General features: G+C 37.6%; 1 protein-coding gene across 1 annotated transcript in view; it reads right to left on the bottom strand.

The window, feature by feature from the left end:
• The window catches only part of MYT1 (myelin transcription factor 1), a 196,255-nt gene that overhangs the window by 78,190 nt on the left and 97,888 nt on the right, over positions 1-20,177 (bottom strand). Inside the window, exon 4 of the mRNA XM_044661195.1 lies at positions 2,648-2,710. Coding sequence (XP_044517130.1) covers positions 2,648-2,710 — 63 coding nt within the window. The remainder of the gene's footprint in view (positions 1-2,647; positions 2,711-20,177) is intronic.

Here is a 20,177-nt window from a genome sequence, read left to right as displayed (position 1 = left end):
TATATATATATATATACACACATATATATCCAACACATATATATATATATATATCTACATATATATATATCCACTCACCTATCTACAGATGTATTGTATATATACAAATAAAATGGTAGTGATGCTATGATACTGCAGTAGGGAAAATGTTGCAAAAGGGCAGATACTGCCAAAAGATGAAATATTTCTGATACTAGACATTTGTGTAGGGCTTTAAGCCAATAGAGCTGTACTTGACCCCATTGGAGCCTCAGAACAGCCCTATCAGGTAAAGCCTACAGATACAAAAGCCACTCGGTTACCTATGAACAATGGAAAATGAAGGCTCAGGGAATTGAAGTGATTTGCCCATTTTCACATAGCTAGTAAATGCCAAAACTAGGGCATGAACATGGGATTGTCTTGATTCTAAGTTCAGCCCGCTTTCTACTGAGTCACACTACCTTACTAATGGAAACTGAAGTTGGGTCTTTCAAACTACAGGCCAGTGGACCTGATGATGATGCCTGGAAGAATTCTAGAACAGTGATTAATTGGATGATTTATAGGACTGTTGGAAAAGGGGATCACTATGCACCAGTAGGAGTTCAAGAAGACGAAGTTATACCACGTCCACTTTATTTCCTTCAACAATATCACCAGACTGTCACTAGGATGCCATAAATATAACGTATTTGAATTCCAACAAGGCATTTGACATAGTCTGTAATATAAGAGCTGAGATGGAGAGATGCAGAATGGATAATGATAAATGTAGGTGGGTTTGGACCTAGAATAGTGCTGGTAGTAGGTAGGTTTGAATGACTCGATCCAAAGAGTTGAATTTAGAGAATTAATATCAGTCTAGAGTGGGCATCTTTGGTGGAGTGCTTTAGTGATGTGCCACTGGTCCTATTCTATTCTCAATTTTTATGAGTGATTTGGATAGATGATAGTCATCATGTTTGCAAATGACATGAAAATAAGAGAGATAGTTAATATACTGGATGGCAGAGTTAGGATCCAGGCTAGAACAAAGGGCCAGAGCTAATGGGGTAAAATCTAACAAGGATAAATATTACGTGGTGCTCCTGGATTTAAAATGATCAATTGTTCAAGGAAAGGTAAGAGAAGATGCAACTAGGAAAAGTTAATGTGAAGAAGAGTTGGAAATTTTAGAAATCTAAAAGTGCAATGTAAGTCAACAATGTTACTTAATATTTTTAAAACTAGTGCAATCTTGGGCATTATGAACAGAAACATAATATTTGGGAAAAGAGAAATTGTAGTCCAGCAATATACATTGGCCAGGTCAGACTGCATGCTATAATGTGAGCAGGGGAAGCAGCCCAGGCTTTCTCCAAGCACTAACATTGGGGGGGGGGGGGTCCTGTTTCCAAGAGATGTCAATTTTTTTCTCTTGGTAGTCTGGAGGCTGTGGTCCCTATGCCATGTGTATTGTGGTTCTCTGTTGCCTCTTGCCTCTGTTGGTGTTGGGAGAGGTAGGCATCTGGAGAAGGCAAAAGAGTGAGACTGAAGGTCAATGGAGGATAGTAGTGGAAATGAGTTCTCCCTGTGCCATTAATCCCAGGAGACAGCGGACAGGTGTGTAATGCTCTGAGGACCACATTCTTTCTGGGCAGCACCTATTCCATTGAGCAGCAGCTGGTGCCTCAGAGATTCTAGGGTGGTGAAGTGTCCTGTCTTCTCAAACAATATCCCTTTTTTTTAAAGTAAAAAAAAAACCCTACATCTTTTCACTATAGTTCCCTAGGGCCCCCTTAAGATCCTCTCTCCCCAACAGAAATGAAGTTCATAGAAATAGCATCTCTCAGGAGCAGTCCAGGATCTATTCCTGGAGTATTAAGATAATAAAGTGCCCTCCTCAGTGGGTCGATGGAAGCACTTCATTCTCTCTGGAGCAGCCTGGTCCCTGTCTGTGGAAGGTTAGGAATCTGAGGGCCTTGTTCTTTTCTTGTGGTGGATGGGTAGAGGGTTTATTTGAGCAGGGAAATCCTGCAATTATTCTTGTAGTCAGATCACATGGCAGATCACCTCTAGTTCTAGAAGCCACATTTTAAGAAAGACATTGGCAAGTTGTAGTATAAGAACTTGAAGGAACTCCATATGGTTTTCTCCAGGTCAGTGTCATGGAAGGAGCCCAAGATTGGAAGTTGGAAGACCTGGGTTTGAATCCTCTGCCCTGGCTCTTGTCAGCTGAGTAACCATCCTCATTTGTAAAATGAGGACTAGATGATCTCTAAGATCTTTTTCTTCCTGTTCAGAATCCTATGATTTTACAAAGTCATGGCTCTAACCTTCTATGATCTCTTTAAGCTTGTGCAACCTTGATCAGACACAGATACAGGAACTGTGAAATTTTCCATGCTACTCATAGTGCAGATTGCATCAATAATCTCATCGTGCCCTAGATGGCCACTGGAGTTGAGGGCTGGATTTTTTTTTTTAACCACTGGATGTATCTTGAAGCAATTTGATCAAGGGACACACCAAGAGAACTTATAGCAGCTTAGTTAATTTTTGAATCCAATTACAGATGTATCTCCTTCCTGACCCAGCAGGGAAGAAAAGGCGCACCCAGATGAGAGCCATCTGGCCTTTTCCCTCCTCTCTGTGAATCTTTCACTTCCCAGCAAAGGTGTCTTACCTTCTGTGCCTTGAATACTTCCCACGGATGTGCCCTGAACCATTGCATCCTGGTGTGGGGCAGCTTGAGGAGGAAACAAACAACAATATAAACTTGGGGGTGACTTGGAGGCTTGGTTTTAATTAGAAGAATCTGCATATAAGGAATGACCCTCCCACTCCCCCAAAAAAATGATGTAGTAGAAGATAATTTTATTTAAATTGTTTGCATCCCTTTGCATTCCAACTAGGAAAGAAGGGGAGAACGGCTGCTTGCAGTTTGCTAAAAATTAATGAAATGACTCACCCCATTTAATTAAATGAATGGTTCATTATAGTTTTATGAGTATGTTTAATTAAAGATCTGTATGTGTAAGACCAAGTCTTTTAAAACCAGCATCTACTGTATCTTGCTTTCCTTCCCCATGGATACATATTTACGGCTGCAGAGATAGACACGGCCACTGCTTTTTAAATTGTTCATCACACAGAATTTTGCAGTGGTTTGTAAACCACATTTAGGATGCAGTCAATAGCAGTCACCCCCTTTTGATGTTGTCTGTACCTCCTGTGACTATCTGCATTTTGCAGAGGGGCCTTCCTAAGTCATAGAAGCTGGGAAAGGTTTTTTTTTTTTTCTTTTTTAACCATCATTCCCATGGACTCTAAAGATCTCATTCATTTGTAAAATGATGGGGTTCTGGACTAGGTGGTCTCTGAGGCTCCTTTCCACTTTAGATCAAGAGTCCTATGAAATCAGAGGTACATACATCTTGCCCCATTCCTAAATTTCTATCCTGTATGCTTATCCTCTTTCCACTGGAAACTATTGAAAACTGAATATAAAAGGTTACTCAGGTTAGTTAATCCCAAGTTAAGGCAAACCTAAAGAATTCAGTTTCTATATTTTAGGGATTGCTCTAGATCAGTGCTCTAGTAAGGCATTGATAACTGGTAGATTCACAGATCAGACTGAGTACTGTCCATATATACTTAATTTGCAACCCAGAAATCAACCAGTGGAAGAAAAAAAGTGGGGATTGTGACTAGAAATTGAATGGAAAGTGCTCACTTTGAGCTAAGCCAGGGAAACAAAACTAACAAATGCTGCTTCTTTTAAGGTCTTTATATATAGACTTTCTGGTTTTTAGGCCCAGATGGAAGAAACTAGTGAGAATGCACTTGGGACAGCAGTGACTAGGAGCTTGGTTTCCCTAGAAATTTGGCTTTTTGCAGCTGAGCATGGGGGTTAAAGGCTGTATTCTGGCTCTTAATTGGCTCATCTTTTGAGTCTATAGTTTTGAGGCTTTTTTGTGTGTCTGTGACTGTTTCAAGGTGGGTTTGGGCAAGCTCTGAACATTCCTTACTCTGCCATCTTGGCTGTGGGAAGGAGGAGATCTGACTTCTATAGTTGTTAACTGAGAAAGAAAGAAAGTCTGGATTGGGAATCTGAGATTTATGTTTCCTGATGTAATCTGCCCTCCTCCAACCTCACCAAAACTGCAAACTGATTGAATCACTGCAGAAAGCTCTTCAACTCTTTTCTCACTGGAAATGTTCTGACCTGGAGAAATTCAGCTTATCCTGACATGATGCTTCCCTTTTAAAGTGCTGACTGTATAGGCAAGATGTTGTTCCTTTGCACCCACACTGGATTAAGGCTTTCAAGAATTGTCAGTTAATTTCAGGAAGCATAGCCCACTGGAAAGGATGAAGTTCAAAAGTTAGCGCCTGGGCTTCTGTTAAGGCCAATAAAACTCATTCAAGAACATGACCTGGACCTCACATAGCAATGATAATCAGTGTGTATTGGGCATTTCAAGTCTAAATGTAACAACACTCCCATTTTTCCACGAGAAGCATTTAGATTTTATATGTTTTAAGGTTTAGGAGGGAAGGAAGGAAACAAGCATTTTTTAAGCATATGTGTTAGGTACTACGCTAAAATTTTTTCTTTCTTTTTTTACAAATATATCCCATTTGATCTTTGTGACAACCGTGGTAGGTAATGCTATTACGATGCCCAATTTATAGTTGAGGAAACAGAGGCAGACAGAGGTGAAGGTCACATAGCTAGTAAGTATTTGAGGTTGGATTTGAACTTAGGACCTCCTCACCCTTGGCTCACAGCTTTAGCTACTGTACCAGAATTATTATTACTTTTTTTTTTAAACCCTTACCTTCTATCTTAGAATTGATTTTAAGTATTGGTTCCAAGTCAGAAGAATAGTAAGGGGTAGGCATTTGGAGTTAAGGGATTTACCTGGGGTCACATAGATAGGAAATATCTGTGGTCAAATTTACACCTATTCCCTCTCATCTCTGAGCCTACTATACCTACTTACTGGCTGCCCTGTTAGAATCTGCCAATTAGAATCTGCTCCCCAGGATTATTAATTCCTAGAATCCCATTTTTGCTCTCATGTTATGTCCTTATGTTTTGGAGATAAAGTTTGTATGTGACCCCGCCTCGCTCTCTTTTCCCATGAATGCTACTGGGAAAACTTTTTTTTTTTTTTTTTTTTATCCTGGGACTCCATTCTAGGAGCATAGGGCCACAACCAGTAGGCAATGGGACACACAGTCGCTCAGGGTCACCCAGCTGGGAAGTGTCTGAGCCCAGGTTTGAACCTAGGACCTTTCATCTCTAGGCCTGGCTCTCAATCCACTGAGCTAGCCCAGCTGCCCCTACTTTAGGTTGCAGTTTCTTTAGCAGATGTAGTTTTTACAGGGTGGGGTTGCCAGCCCCACGCCTAACCCTCCTCCTTTTTTCATCCGGGCTAGGGACTGTCCTTGGCCCAGGAGTGGTAAGGGTGGGCAATAGGGGTCAAGTGACTTGCCCAAGGTCACACAGCTGGAAGTGTCCGAGGCCGGACTTGAACCTAGGACCTCCAGTCTCTAGGCCTGGCTCTCAATCCACTGAGCCACCCAGCTGCCCCGGGAAAACTTTACCGAGGCCTTTTCTTTTGTCCTTTTATTTCTTTTACTTCAAGTGATTATTAACAAATCTTATAAAATATAATACTTGGAGTTGTTGGATATTAATTTTAATTTTACAGCCACAATTACTATTACTTCTTTTTTTTATCTTTTTTTTTTTCTTTAAACCCTTAACTTCTGTGTATTGGCTCCTAGTTGGAAGAGTGGTAAGGGTGGGCAATGGAGGTCAAAGTGATTTGCCCAGGGTCACACAGCTGGGAAGTGTTTGAGGCCGGATTTGAACCTAGGACCTCTATTATTACTTCTTAACCTGGACTTGCCATGACTTCATTAGTACAAGGAATTCCTGATGAGGAAACTGCTTCTGTAAATATAGGTTGTCCCTTTCTCAGTAATTTATAATCCTAGAGAGTTGCCTAAAATACTTTGTGGTGAAGTGGCTTTGCCCTGGGTCACAAAGCCAGGATGTATTAGAGAAGGAAACTTGAACCCAGGTTTACCAGACTCATGAACCATCTTTTTATACCCTTCATCTGTGGTGTCAAGCTCAAATATAAATAGAGACTACTAAACCATACATGAAGATCACTGCAGGTAGCACATTGACTTAGAAAACCACACATTAGCATTAGCTATGTTATACTGTATTTGTATTTATTTTGTTAAATATTTCCCAGTTATATTTTAATCTGGTTTGGGCTGCACTCAAGAGGGTTGGTAGCCATGGACACTGCGTCTGATACCTCTGCTCTGTACCATGGGATCTTTATTCTACTGCTCTTCCTAGTTGATATTTATATAATGCTTTCAATTTTACAAAGAATGAGCTTCACAGGTTTGGCTGAGCTCCACGTTTGAATCTTGAGTGCCCAGTCTCAAACGAAAAAGATTCACATCCAACAAGAAATAGCACCAGTCAAATCGACTTCGATGTGATGCTTTAAGATTTGCAAAGCACTTTTATGCACGTTTCAATCGAAATCATTAACTGAATTTATACCTACTTTTTTTAAGGTTAACAAAGAACCTTAATCTATTTTTTTCAAGTAAGCCTCACAACAACCCTGAGTTGTAGGAATTGATATCCTCCTGCTGAGAATGAGGAAACTGAGGCTCAGGGTCAAGTGACTTGCCCAAGGCCACATATCTAAAAAGTGTCAGAAGAAAGATTTGAATCCAGGTCTTCTTGATAACAAATCCAGGATTATGCAAGGATTATCTGTCTTTAGGTACAATATACCAATCTTGTCAGGAAGACAATTGACACTGAATCAAACCGACTCTTTTTTTTCACAAATATATATTATTTTAGCCTCATAACAATGTTGAGGGTAGGTGCTATTGTGATATCCAATTTACGGTTGAGGAAACTGAGGCAGACAAAGATGAAGTTACTTAGAATGAGATTTTGGTATGAGGAATGAACTTTATAGTGCTCTGCTAGGCAGCTCCCAGTTCTCTCAAGGTCCTCCCAAGGCCGTAAGTCTCTTCTTGTGAATGTGCATAAGTGGAAGAGAGCACTTCCCCCTCTTGCTCTCCTCTACCCCTTTGTGCAAATAATCTTAAAGCCCATTTCATTTTAATCAACTGCAGGCATGACTGAAAGGGACTGCTGTGTCCAACTGCTCCGGAAACACTTTCACTGCCTGCATCATGGAGAAATGGAGCAGTGTTTATGGTAGCAAAGGACGGGGAACAAAAATGGAGTGTTTATGCAGGGAACAAGGGGTGTTCTTATGAGCCCCTTACCAGCCTTGGTACTCTTCTTTCACATCCTCCCTTGGTGATGCCCCCAAGAAATTCCTCAATGAGATGGCAATAGCACCTAACTTAAGTTGTCAGTTTTCAATTTGGCTGCAGCTTTACCATGTTGCATTTCTGATTTTTTCCATCCAGAACAGAAGGAAGGATTCTTGTTGAAGTTCCTTCTGTTTCCCCACCCCCTCCCCAACCAATCTTTGCTCTAATCGCTATGCTACAAATTGCTCCCTTTCTTTCATTCTCTCAAGAACTAGCTTTGAGACTTTTTACAAAAAGCTTCTTGTTCTAGTGCAGGCAATGCCGAGGTTCCAATTAGTCAATTAATCGTCCAGTTAATCAGGCAATTAGTTGACAGCTGCAATGATGGCTTTGTGGAACGCTGCATGCTGCCCCTGAAATATGTCACCTGCTTCAATTACCCATGTGTTCAACCATAAAATGGAGGCATCAGGAAGGTCCAGAGTTTCCTAAAGCCAGCTTCACAGAGCAACTATAGATAGAATGTGGATGAGCCCAAATCTCAAGGAGCTAAGCCAGTTTAAGATGATACCCTTGGACAAGAGGCACTTTCTTAGAGGGGAAACTGGAAACACTTGGAATATTAGTGCAGGTCTTTATCTATCATCTAGCCCATACACTTCAAGTCTAGCTTTCCTGACCGTTAAATGGAGTCATGACAAAGCAAAACATTATGGGGCTGGGTTGTGAGACTGTTCAGATCATACCAACAGCATATAAATATTGAACTGGATCTATGAACTTAGGAAGTGAATATGAGCACAGGGTATCAAGGGTTTCGTTTTTAGAAAACCAGTCATCATTGACTCCCAACTTTTATAGGATATGTAAAGTTTTACAAAATGCCATCTTTACAACAACAGGGTCAAAAGCCCTTTCCTCCAAACTTGTTTGGAATCTATTCCATGGCTCAGTCAGTGTTTTCCTTCTTTCCTGGCTTTGGTTTTCCAGCTAAGCACCAGAGAGTATAGGTTGTAGCCAAATAATTCTTTTCTCCTAATACCATTATGGAATAATGAGTTCAACAGTGGATTTGAAGTCAGAAAGATTTGGATCCAAATATCAAATGAGCGACTTTCCCTCTGTGTAATCCTAAACAAGTTATGTAACCTTCCGAGCCTCAGTTTCCTAATCTGTAAAAAACAAAATAAACTATAGTACTTATATCATAGGATTGTTGGGATGACCAGATAAGATAATGAATATAAATTTGGTCTTCCAAACTTTGAGGTACAATATAAATATCAGTTATTAATATCATTTGCTCCTCCAAAATTGTTTCCTTTGGCATTGAAAGAGGACCAAGAGCTAGAGACAGAAAGTGCCTCTTTGACCTCAACTTCTTACCTTGAATATTTAATGTCAGGATTACAGGAAAAATGTCAGGGTCACACAAAATTAAAGAGTTAGAGAAGCAGTGGAGACAAGCAGAACCCCAGGCCAGAGTAATCATATTTAATTCTGAATCTAATTCAATTATGCTTTAGGGGAGAAAATACAGTGTGAAGACACAAGCACAGATTTATTTCATCACATATCTGATGATTGCTCTCTCTCTCTCCATTACATTTATATGGTGCTTTAAGATTTGAAAAGCCCTCTACATCTATTAAGTCACTTAATTCTCAAAATTGCCCCTTTTTTCTATTTCATGATTTAACAACAAATTTCCCCCCAAATGATTTCTGTTGGCATTTTGTTCTGCTTTAAAATAGCAACCACAGCTGCCTGTGGTGGCTTCTTGAGGGCTCTAAGAGCATTCATTGGTTTCACAGCAGGAGTCAGAGTGATCTAAACCAGAATATAGCATATGGCTTAAAAATCCTTCCTTTTTACTTTTTTCATTCATCTATTAGAGAATAGAGGTATCCATATTCTCTGATAAAAGAATAATGATATAGATATCTATACTCTAATAAAAGAACCCAGTTATAGTGAAAAAGGAAATGCATATTATTTTTACCTCTATATATTAAAGTTTGATATTTATATAGTGCATTAACACACACACACACACACACACACACACACACACACACACACACACACACACGGAAGGGAGTGGCAAAACAGGATCCAATTTGCCTTGACCAGAGTAGGCAAAAGATTAAATCAGTCCTTTTGTAAATGACATTACGCCTTCTACTCTCTCACAGATAGATTTATACCTAAGGTAAGAGCACCTTTTGATGAGTCTCTAATTGCAATTCCTTGCTTCTCTCCTGTCTGCCTCTCCAAGAAGCAGCTTCTTCTCAGGACCTTGTCCCTGATTTCTGCACAGTTTTGAGTAAGTCATTGTTCTTTAGTAAGTATGTAGTTATAAGATTTTCAAAGATAAGGTGAAAGTTGTCAGGAGTGATAGAGGCCAAAGACCCTCAGGTACTCATAGTCCTGCCCCATTTCATTATCAAGTTAAAAGAGGGTAAGGTGGGATTATGTGAGTAGATACTAAATGTCAATGATTATAATTTTGTTTTTAGTTATGATGGCCTGAACTTTGCTGTCAATACTTATGTTATCATTGGATACTCTTAAAGAAGATATAACATTGCATTGCATTAGTTACTAGGATTTAGAAGAAATCTCAGAGATTACTTTGCTCAACCTTCTCATTTTACAGTTGAGAAAACTGAGTTTCAGAAAAGTCATACTGTTTGCCCAAGGCGACATAAATAGTAAATAGCTGAGTCAGGATTTGAACCCATATACTTTCACTTCAAATTCAATGTTAGTTCCTGGACACGTATAACAGGTTATTTCTTACGTGTGATAGCTCTTATTTTATAAATGCTCCAATGTTTAAATGTATCTGTGTTCTCACTGATTTAAAAAGTCTGTCCTACAAGAAATTTTGCATCTCACCCATGCCCGCCCATCCTGTGTGATTCTAGTCATGTTCTTCATCATAGAAGTCTTTCTAATGTGCTGGTGACTGCTTTGCTTTCTTCTTTTATACAGATTTTTAAAAGAGACCTTTAAACAAAACAATTATTTTGCAGGCATTTCCTTTACTTCTATTCTTTTAAAAGCTGAGAAAACGGTTTGACTTTCAGGAACTCTCCCATGGGGAAAGGTTCTCAGTATCAAGTGATTGACTTCCTCTAAATCCAAACATAGAATCTAAACACAGACTCTCCAGTGCTCTTGGTACTCATCTCTAATGACAACAAACCTTTATAAAGTTTCTTCTATCTGCCAAGCACTGTGATAAGTCCTGGGGATACAAAGAAAAGCAGAGACAGCCTCTGTCCTCAAGGAACTCACAGTCTAAGGAGACAACATACAAACCACTCTGTACAAACAAGATACAGACAAGATAAATGGGAGATAATCTGAAGAGGAAGACACTAGCATTAAGGAAAGTCTTCTTAAAGAAAAGTGGGATTTTAGCTGAAACTCGAGGGAAGTCAGAGAAGTCAGGAAGCTGAGATGAAGAAGGAGTGCTTTCTTGGCATGGTAGATGGCTAATGAAAATGTAGACAGGAGACAGTGTCTTGTTCAAAGAACAACAAGGAGGATAGTGTCACTGCATTATTATAGGTAGAAGGAAGGAAAGTATAAGACCAGGAGGGTAGGATGTGGCCAGGTAGTGAAAGACTTTAAAGGACAAATAGAGGGTTTTATATTTGATCATAGAGGTAACAGGATCCTCTCTTGCCTTTACTTTTTTGGAGGGAGGGGGAAAAGGGCATCGTTTTTCTTTAAATCCTTATCTTTCATATTAGAATCAATCTTATGTATTGCTTCTAAGGCAGAAGAATGGTAAGGGCTAGGCAATGGGGGTTAAGTGACTTGCTCAGGGCCATACAGCTAGGAAGTGTCTGAGGCCAGTTCTGAACCCAGGACCTCCTCTCTCTAGGCTTGATTCTCAATCCACTGAGCCACCTAGCTTCCCCCTCTTTTTTCTTTTTATATCACCACATATGTCTTTTTCTTCCCTTCCCCAGACAACTTGGTGTGTGTGTGTGGGGGTGTATGGAAACAACTCAGCAAAACTAATGGACATCTACTGAGTCTGACAGTATATTCAATATTCTATATCCATAGCTCCCTACTTCAGCAAACAAGAGAGAGAGAGACATTTTTTAAAACTCTTTTCCAAAGCCAAACTTAGCCATTATAATTATAATTCTATTGTACAATGTTGGGTTTTGCTCTTTCCATTTACAATGTTGCAGTCATTGTACAGATATTTTTCTGGTTCTACTTTCTTTACTTTGCATCAGTTCATAGTGTCCTGTCGCATTTATATACCACAATTTCCGAAACCATTCCCCCTAATAAATAGGCATTTACTTATTCCTATGAGTATTTTTATATATATGGGAATTTTCTCTCTTTAGTCTACTTGGAGAATATATCTTAGCAGTGGGATCTTTGGGTTAAAGGATATGGATATTTTAGAGACATTTTCCAGCATAATTTAGAATTGCTTTCCAAAATGTCTAGATTAATTTCAGTTCCACTAACATTATGTTAGTATGCTTGTCATCTTGAAACCCTTTCAACACTGACTGTTTCTATCATTTGTCAGGTATGGGGTAAAACTTCAGAATGATTTTTACTTGGATTTTCTTATCATTAGTAAATTAGTGAAGTTTTACGGTGGTTAATAGTTTGCAAGTCTTTTGAAAACCATTCATATCTTTTTATTCTTGTATGCTTTTCAATGATATTCAATTTAAAAATGTATTCAAAGTATCTATCATGTGTAAAATATAGTTCTAGGTGCTAAAGGACATAAGAAATTGATATTACATATATATATATTTATATTGATGATGATGATTATCATATTTAAATTTCCTGATTTATTTTAGGGGAGTCCAGCAGCTAAGTGATGCAATGGATGGAATGCTAGGCTTAGCCTCAGGAAGTCCTGAGATCAAATATGACCTTGAACACTTATTAGCGGTGTGATCCTGAGCAACTCATTTAACCTCTGTCTACCTCAGTTTTATTGATTGTAAAATGGAGATACTAGTATCACCTACTTCACAGAGTTGTTGTGAAGATCAAATGAGGTAATATTTGTAAAGTGCTTAGCACATATTCACTTAAAAACACACTTAATAAATGCTTGTTCTCTTCCCCCCTTTTGGAAAAGTTGCTATCTTGATATCATTCTTATTTATTTATTTTTTAAAATTCTTACCTTCCATCTTAGAATCAACACTGTGAATTGATTCCAAGGCAGAAGAGTGGTAAAGGCTAGGCAATGGGGGTTAAATGATTTGTCCAGAGTCACACCACTTGGAAATGTCTGCGGCCAGATTTGAACCCGTGACCTCCCATCTCTGGGCCTAGTTCTCAATCCACTGAGCCACCTAGCTTCCCCCAATATTATTCTTTTATACTCAGTATTCTGTAGGCTACTGCACTCATGGATAAGACAATTGCTTTTAAAATTTAACAAAAGTATTGAGATGTAAACTCACTCTTTTTAGGCTCACTAAATGCATCTTCAGAACAATTCCAGTAGCAGACAGGACAACAGGAATAAATATACCCTTGTCCTGTTCCACATTATTTTGATCTTCTTTTTTAGGACTTTACATTTCAAGAGCTTTTCATTACATGTAGCTTGGAGATTATAGATGTCTGATATGATGAGATCAATTTAAAGTATTGTTCCCGAGTTTAATGAATTAAATATTATATCCAATTATGAACCACAGTTCTGTCTATTACAATGATATGAAGAGAGCTTATTGTTTGAGTTATCAGAACTATTTAGAAGTCTGTATTTGCAATATGGAGATTTATTGTCCACTAATCCAGAGTAGATAGGATATATAATTCTAGCCACCAGGTCTTCTCTTCCTAGGTATTTTGTAGGTGCTAAATTTTTTTCCAACCTGTAGTACCATTTTGGAGTTTCTACTCTTTCCTTAAATAATTCATATTAATCAATAAGTTCATACTTCTTAAGGATAATCCATCTATAATTTCTGATAGCAATAATCTGGTCCTGAATTGCTACCATAAATCCTTCCTTTCCCACAATCAAATCTGCATGACAGTCATTTGTTTGATGCTTCTTTAGAAACATACTGTTGTCTGAGTTCATATGTTGACCACAGAAAGCCTCTCTGATCTTAAACTTTCATAGGCTCCATATGGAGATAAACTATTCTCAGATGTTTTCAAGAAATCCAGTTGGAAGTAGTTGTTATCAACCCTTAATATTGCTCAATGAAGTGCTAGGTGCTTATTTCAAAAGGTGTTTTTTTGGTAGATTTTGACCCCTTTGTTATGTGCTCTAATGCATATCAGTAATACCAAAATGTTCTATAAACCAATTCCTGAGGTAAGAACACTCCTTTTGACAAAATGGTTTTGGGAAAACCAGAAAGCAATCTGGCAGAAATTAGGTTTAGACCAACATCTCACACCATATGTCAAAATGACCTTCAAATGGATATTTGATGTAAATATAAAAGGCCATATAAACAAATTAGAGGAGAAAATTTTTTGTGACTGGTTAAGGGACCAAATAGGACAGAATGATCACAAAAGACAAAATGGACAATTTTGATTCTATAAAACTTAAGTTTTTCCACAAATAAAATTAAAGTAGTTGTATTTAAAGGGAAACTGTTACCCCAAGGGGAAAAAAACTTCTTTAGCAAATATTCTGATCGAGGCATGCTATATAAGACATATAGGAAATATATATATATAAATAGATAATAAAAAGAATCATTCCCTATTTGATAAAAAGATATGGATAGGCAGTTTTCAAAACAAGAAATATAATACATTAACAACTATAACAAGTGTTTCACGGCACTGAATAATTAGGAACAGAGACTAGATCTGTTTTGCTTTGTTTTGTTTAGTACAGAGAACACATAGGTAAAAAAGTCCTCCCCTACCAATGCAAGTCATTCTTTCTCTGAAATTTATCATCTTAATTGCCTACAACAATTGAAGTAAAATTACTTGCCCAGTATCACAGTCAGCATGTAACTAAGATGAGAATTGAACCCAGATTTTCCTGACTTCAAGCTCAGCTCTCTAACTCCTAAGCCACATTGCTTCTCAAGAAAGGTACTGGATAATAAAAGAAGAAAAAAGAAATTCAAATTAAAAAAAAACTCTGGGGTTCTACCTCATACCCATCAGATTGATAAAGATGAGGAAAAAATGAAAATGATATTTGTTAGAGTATCTCTGAGAATACAGGAGTCCTAATGCTATTGGTAGAGCTACAAATTGATCAAAACATTTTGGAAGGCAATTTGGAACTAGACCCAATAATAACTATACTGTGTATTCCTTGTGACTCATTGATACTTCTACCACATATAGTAACTTGAAGAATTCAAAGACATAGAGAAAGGAAGCATAAATGCTTTAAAACTTTACTAGAGAATTTTCTGCTGTGGTAAAGACTCCCAAGATGAGCTATTCCAACCCATAACTGAATGAGGTTTTTTTTAATACCATATCCCTAAAAAGTGGCCAAGCAACTTCTTCTGTAAGACTTTTGGTGATGGAAAGTGCTCATTCCACTTCTAAGCAGCCCTAGTTTTTACAAAGTTTTTCATTAACTCAAACTAAAATTAGCCTCTCTGCAATTTCCACTCACTGTTTCTAATTCTGAGAATAAGTGGAATAAATTTAATCCTTTTCAATTATGGAATCCCCCCATGACTTATTTTCTTTGGGCTGAATATTCTCAATTCTTGTGACAGATCCTTGTACGACATGATCGCCAGTCCTTTCATCATTGGTTATCCTCTCTGGATGCATTCCAGTTTGCCAATTTCCTTCCTACATTGTGGTACCAGGGACTAAACAGAATTCTTCAGAACCAGTCTGAACAAAATAAGATTGTGGGAAAAACATGATATTTATTTTTTAGAATTTAAGGATAAGTATGTATAAGGGATATAGACTTTAAGAGATAATACCAATACTGATGCCATGTATAAATAATTGTATAAGTAATAAAGGCAGTGGAAAATTAACAACCTGGTTTCTTTGTGTAAAAGAATTATTAACTTTACCTGTAAGGTCTTGGTTTGATTAATAGTTCTATTTCTTTCTATCTGTTTAACCTTATGACAAGTCATTCAATCCTTTTGGACCTCAGCATCTTTATCTATATAATGAAGAGATTGAATTAGATGATCTGTAAAGTCACTCCCAGATCTATGTTTTATGATTTAAGAAAAAATACAATGGGTCTCAATAGATAGGGCAGTGGGCCTGAAGTCAGGAAGACCTGGGTTCAAATTCTACCTCAGATATTTACAAACTGTGCAACCCTGGGCATATCACCTTTGTTTGTCTTGGAGATAATAATAGCACCTTCCTCCCAGGACTGTAGTGAAGATCAAAGGAGATAATATTTATAAAGTACTTAATACAGTGCCCATCATATAGAAAGCTCTCTATAAATGTTTGTAATTATTTTTTAAAAATACGTTATTTTTATTACCCCTTTTGGGGACACAATGTCTATATTAATATTGTCTAAGACATCATATCTTGGATGGGTTTTAACTAAAAGTGTTTACTAGTGACATGGAAGATATTCTGGGCAAAGGCCACATGGAAGAGAATACCCTAATAATGGAGCTCTGTAATACTATTAACCAGAGGTATCAAACTAGTACAACCAGAAACAGATTAAAATGTAGTTGACAAAGAAAAACAAGAATAAAATATACACTACGACATATGTAATGTTGTGTGTGTGTATGGTCAGGGTTTAAGTCAATACACAGCCTGCTGAGATCAGTTTCTGTCCACTGCTATAGATATTTCTCAGTGAACTCAAAAGTTCACTCAGGAGATTAGCCTACTAATCCACAAAGCAAAACAAACAAGCCAACGAAGGATACATAATGTTCAGATTATGACATACAGTTGGACAGTCATTGAGTTATTTCACATACACCTTGGCCCAGTACTACAAACTGAACTACATTCAAAAATGAATAAGAGATAAGACTATAACATATGTGGGAAATTTCTTACTGTTTTCACTGATTTCAAACTATCTGTTACTCCAAAGTCTATCTTTTAATATTGTTTATACTCCCAGTAAGATTACGTGACTTTTTGTGATTGATAGACCACCAGGATCCTAGAAGAACTATTATTAATTGTACATGACTCAAAGGATGACAAGAAATGCATGGTGGGTATAAACAAGTTTCAGCATGCTATCAATGATGACTTTTATGCAAAAGATACAAATAAAAAGTATGGAAAGGTTAGTGAGATAAGACATATAGCAAAAGTAAGGATTAATGGATAGGTAGCTTCCATTTTTTCCATATTTTAAAAACACAGAAGAATACATCTAGAACATTGGGTAGTTCATCTCTGAAAGATTTGTGGAAGGATATGGAAAGAACTAAACAGAATGAGAAGGCATGGATGGATTGAGAGGAACTACACATGCTACTGAGGTCACAGATTCATTGAAATGTTAAAGTAAGATTGTGTTATTTTTTTTTACAGTGATGTCATACTGTTGTTTCAAATCCAGCTCCAAGACTACCATATGCCACCCCTCCCTGATCTTTTTCTTTCCTTTTTTTTAAAATCTTATTTTGAATATTTTCCCCTAGTTACATATTTCATGTTCTTTCCCTCTCCTCCAAACTCCCCTAACCCCCCCTAGCTGATGCACAATTCCACTGGGTTTTACATGTATCATTGATCAAGACCTAATTCCATATTATTGATAGTTGGACTAGCGTTACCTGATCTTTTTCATAAGAGTGATTTTCTAATCCTCTCTCTCATATCTTATCCTTGCAATTTGTGCTTTTTTAAAACCAAGCCTAAGAGTCCACATTTATAATGACAAAATTCCATAGGATTAGATTTGGCTTATCATTCTAGCCCATTGAGACCTTTTGGGATCATGACTTTAATATCCAATGTGTTAGCTGTCCCTCTCAGCTTTTTGTCATCTACAGTTTGAATAAGCATACTGTCAGTGCTCATCAAGTCATCCATAAAAATGTTTAGGAATTCAGGACCAAGGACAGCTCCGAGGTGGGGGGTGGGGTGGGGACACAGTACTAAAGCCCTTCCATTCCAATTTCACCTTCATCCATTAATGATGCTAATCTTTATATGTAGCCACTCCATCAGTTCTGAATTCACCTAACTATTATCATCTAGTTCACACCTCTCCATCTTTTCTAAAGATATGATGAAAGATTGTCAAATGCTTTACTGAAATCTAATTATACTATGTGTATGACATTCCTCTAATCTACTAGTTAGCGACCATATCAAAAAAAGGAAGTTAAACTAGACTAGTAATTCATGTTCTTGATCAAACTGAAGCTGAGTAGCTTCTTATATGTTCACATTTTGTTACCTATTTTCCTTCCTATATGTTCACATAATTCTTTGGATACTACTAGAATTTTGTAAGAAATTCGAGTCAAGTCCAGACATGAAGTTTAAAGACTATCCTCTTCCTAGTTTTGAAAATTAGAACAACGTTCACTCACTTCCAGCCCTACAATATACTTTTCCAATTTTTGTACAGTGCTGAGGGGTTAAAACCCATTCTCACCATGGCCTCTTCTTCTCCCATGCTCAGCACCAATCCTTCTTTCACCTCACTTCCCAACATATATAGCCCAGCTCCTGGTGTCCTAGATTATCTGCTTCCTAGAGCCTTGTAGTGCCTAGGACTTTCAATCAAGTCCTTCTAGATTGCAAATGGAATACCATGGGATTGAAACTCAGATGTCTTTCTGGTGGAAGGACATGTAATGGGAGGAAGACTCAGGAATATGGTAGAAGCAATGCAGGGAGCTTCAAGCTTGGCCTATGGGGTTAGAGGATTATAGAAAACTTCTTTGGTTTGGAAGTTGGATCTAGGACCTTTGTTTTATTTTGAGTGTGAATGTCAGCATGCTGTGGAATTTTGGCATCATGAGAAATTGTCAGCATTGATGCTTCTTATAAATAGCTCTGGAACTGACAAAAATGAAACATTTCTAGTGTTTATATAAAATTCATGCTAACTACAGTCATTTAAGAGAACTAGCTTCCATTTATGGGCAATTATGATGCACATAGTAACTATTATGTGCAACATTAATGTGACAGATTAATTTCTGCATAAGTTTTACTTGAATGAATTGATCTAACATTTATGCTCAGTCTTCTCTTGATCATGTAGCATGGACATGTGCTTATTTCAATATATCAAAGATCAGTGATTTTGTCATTGTGCAAATTCCCCATGTGGGAACTCCTTTCACTGACTGAAGATCACAACCTGCCTTTAACATAGTCTTGGAGAGGTGCTTGAGGCTCAGAGAAGATAAATAGCTTTACTGTGCTCATAAAGCTAGTGTCAGAAGTTGGATTTGAATTGAGGCCTTCCTGACTCCTTGTCCACCACTCTACATTCTATATTTAAAGGCATGCCAATTGGACTTTTTTGTTGTTGCTCAGTCAGTCATGTCCCCATTTGGAGTTTTCTTGGCAAAGATATTAGAGTGGTTTGTCATTGTCTTCTCCAGCTCATTTTACAGATGAGGAAACTGAGACCAACATAATTATTTGCCCAGGGTCACACAGCCAGTAAGTGTCTGAGGTCACATTTGAATTCAGATCTTCCTGACTCCAAGTCTGGCATTCTGCCCATTGTGCCATCTACTTACCCTCTATTGTACTGCCTCTCTTCAAATAAAGAAAAAAGGAAGACAGCTATACACAATGCTAAATAATTTGACTAAATACTACTTAAAAGAATTGCCTCTTGTTCCAGCCTGACTACTGGCTATCTCACTCAGGTTATTCTTAACTTTTCTTGTCCTCCTTTTTCTCCATCTCACAATTCATTCATTTATTCACAAGCATTTAATAAGTTCCCACTGCATTTTAGGCATTGTACTAGGCACCAAGGAGACTAAGATAAAACCAAAACATTCCTTGTCCTTGAGGAGTTTAAATTCTATTACCAAATTTATGTTGACATCTATAAAGATATAGATAAATTATAACACTATTTGAAATGACATAGAGAGAACATGCTCAGTTTCTTAGGGGGAAGCAATGAATCGATATAAATCCAAAATGCAATTATTATATATTTGGGACTTTGCCAGCTGCTTTGAGAAATGCCTAATAAAACCATTCGGAGCAAAGGGTATTTGTGGTAGGAAAAATGATACAGTTTTACATACAGTTTCTTCCTTCCAGAATGAAATAAACATTAGCATCCTTATTTATTGACTAACACACATGATGGTGGGTGCTAGGTAATTCAACAACTGAAAATAACAGCAAAATCTGTTATTTGATTGAAAACAACAGAAAAAACTCAGGCCCACAATATTCCACAGTCTAGGAATTCTAATGGTTTTTTAAAAAAGATCTTAGTCATGTCTATCTGCAGTGATGACTGCTGGAAAAAACAGAGAATATGTATTCCTGCCAAGAAGAGATTTAGTGGAATTACTTTTTAAATGAGGTGTCACATCTCTCACTCATCCCTTTATTTTGCTCTCATGGGTGTTCCTTCTCCTAAAACAGATAGGTCTGAAGGATACCTCCTGATTGTCTCATTTATTAGCATTCTCTTCCTCCTAAAGTTAGGTTTTTACTACTTTGTACTGACTTTGCATTTACTCACTTATATACTTGTCATTGAGCCAGAATTGGAAGTGATCTCAGATGTTGTTTAGTCCACCCTCTGATGTCTGGCCAATAGAATGTAAGTTTCTTTATGATAGAAACTTCCTTCTTTCCTTCCTTCCTTCCTTCCTTCCTTCCTTCCTTCCTTCCTTCCTTCCTTCCTTCCTTCCTTCCTTCCTTCCTTCCTTCCTTCCTTCCTT

The sequence above is a fragment of the Gracilinanus agilis genome, chromosome 2 (genome assembly GCF_016433145.1).
Source record: "Gracilinanus agilis isolate LMUSP501 chromosome 2, AgileGrace, whole genome shotgun sequence".
Lineage (NCBI taxonomy): Eukaryota > Metazoa > Chordata > Mammalia > Didelphimorphia > Didelphidae > Gracilinanus > Gracilinanus agilis.
Note: the sequence above shows the minus strand (reverse complement) of the source record. Positions and strands in the feature narration are given on the sequence as shown.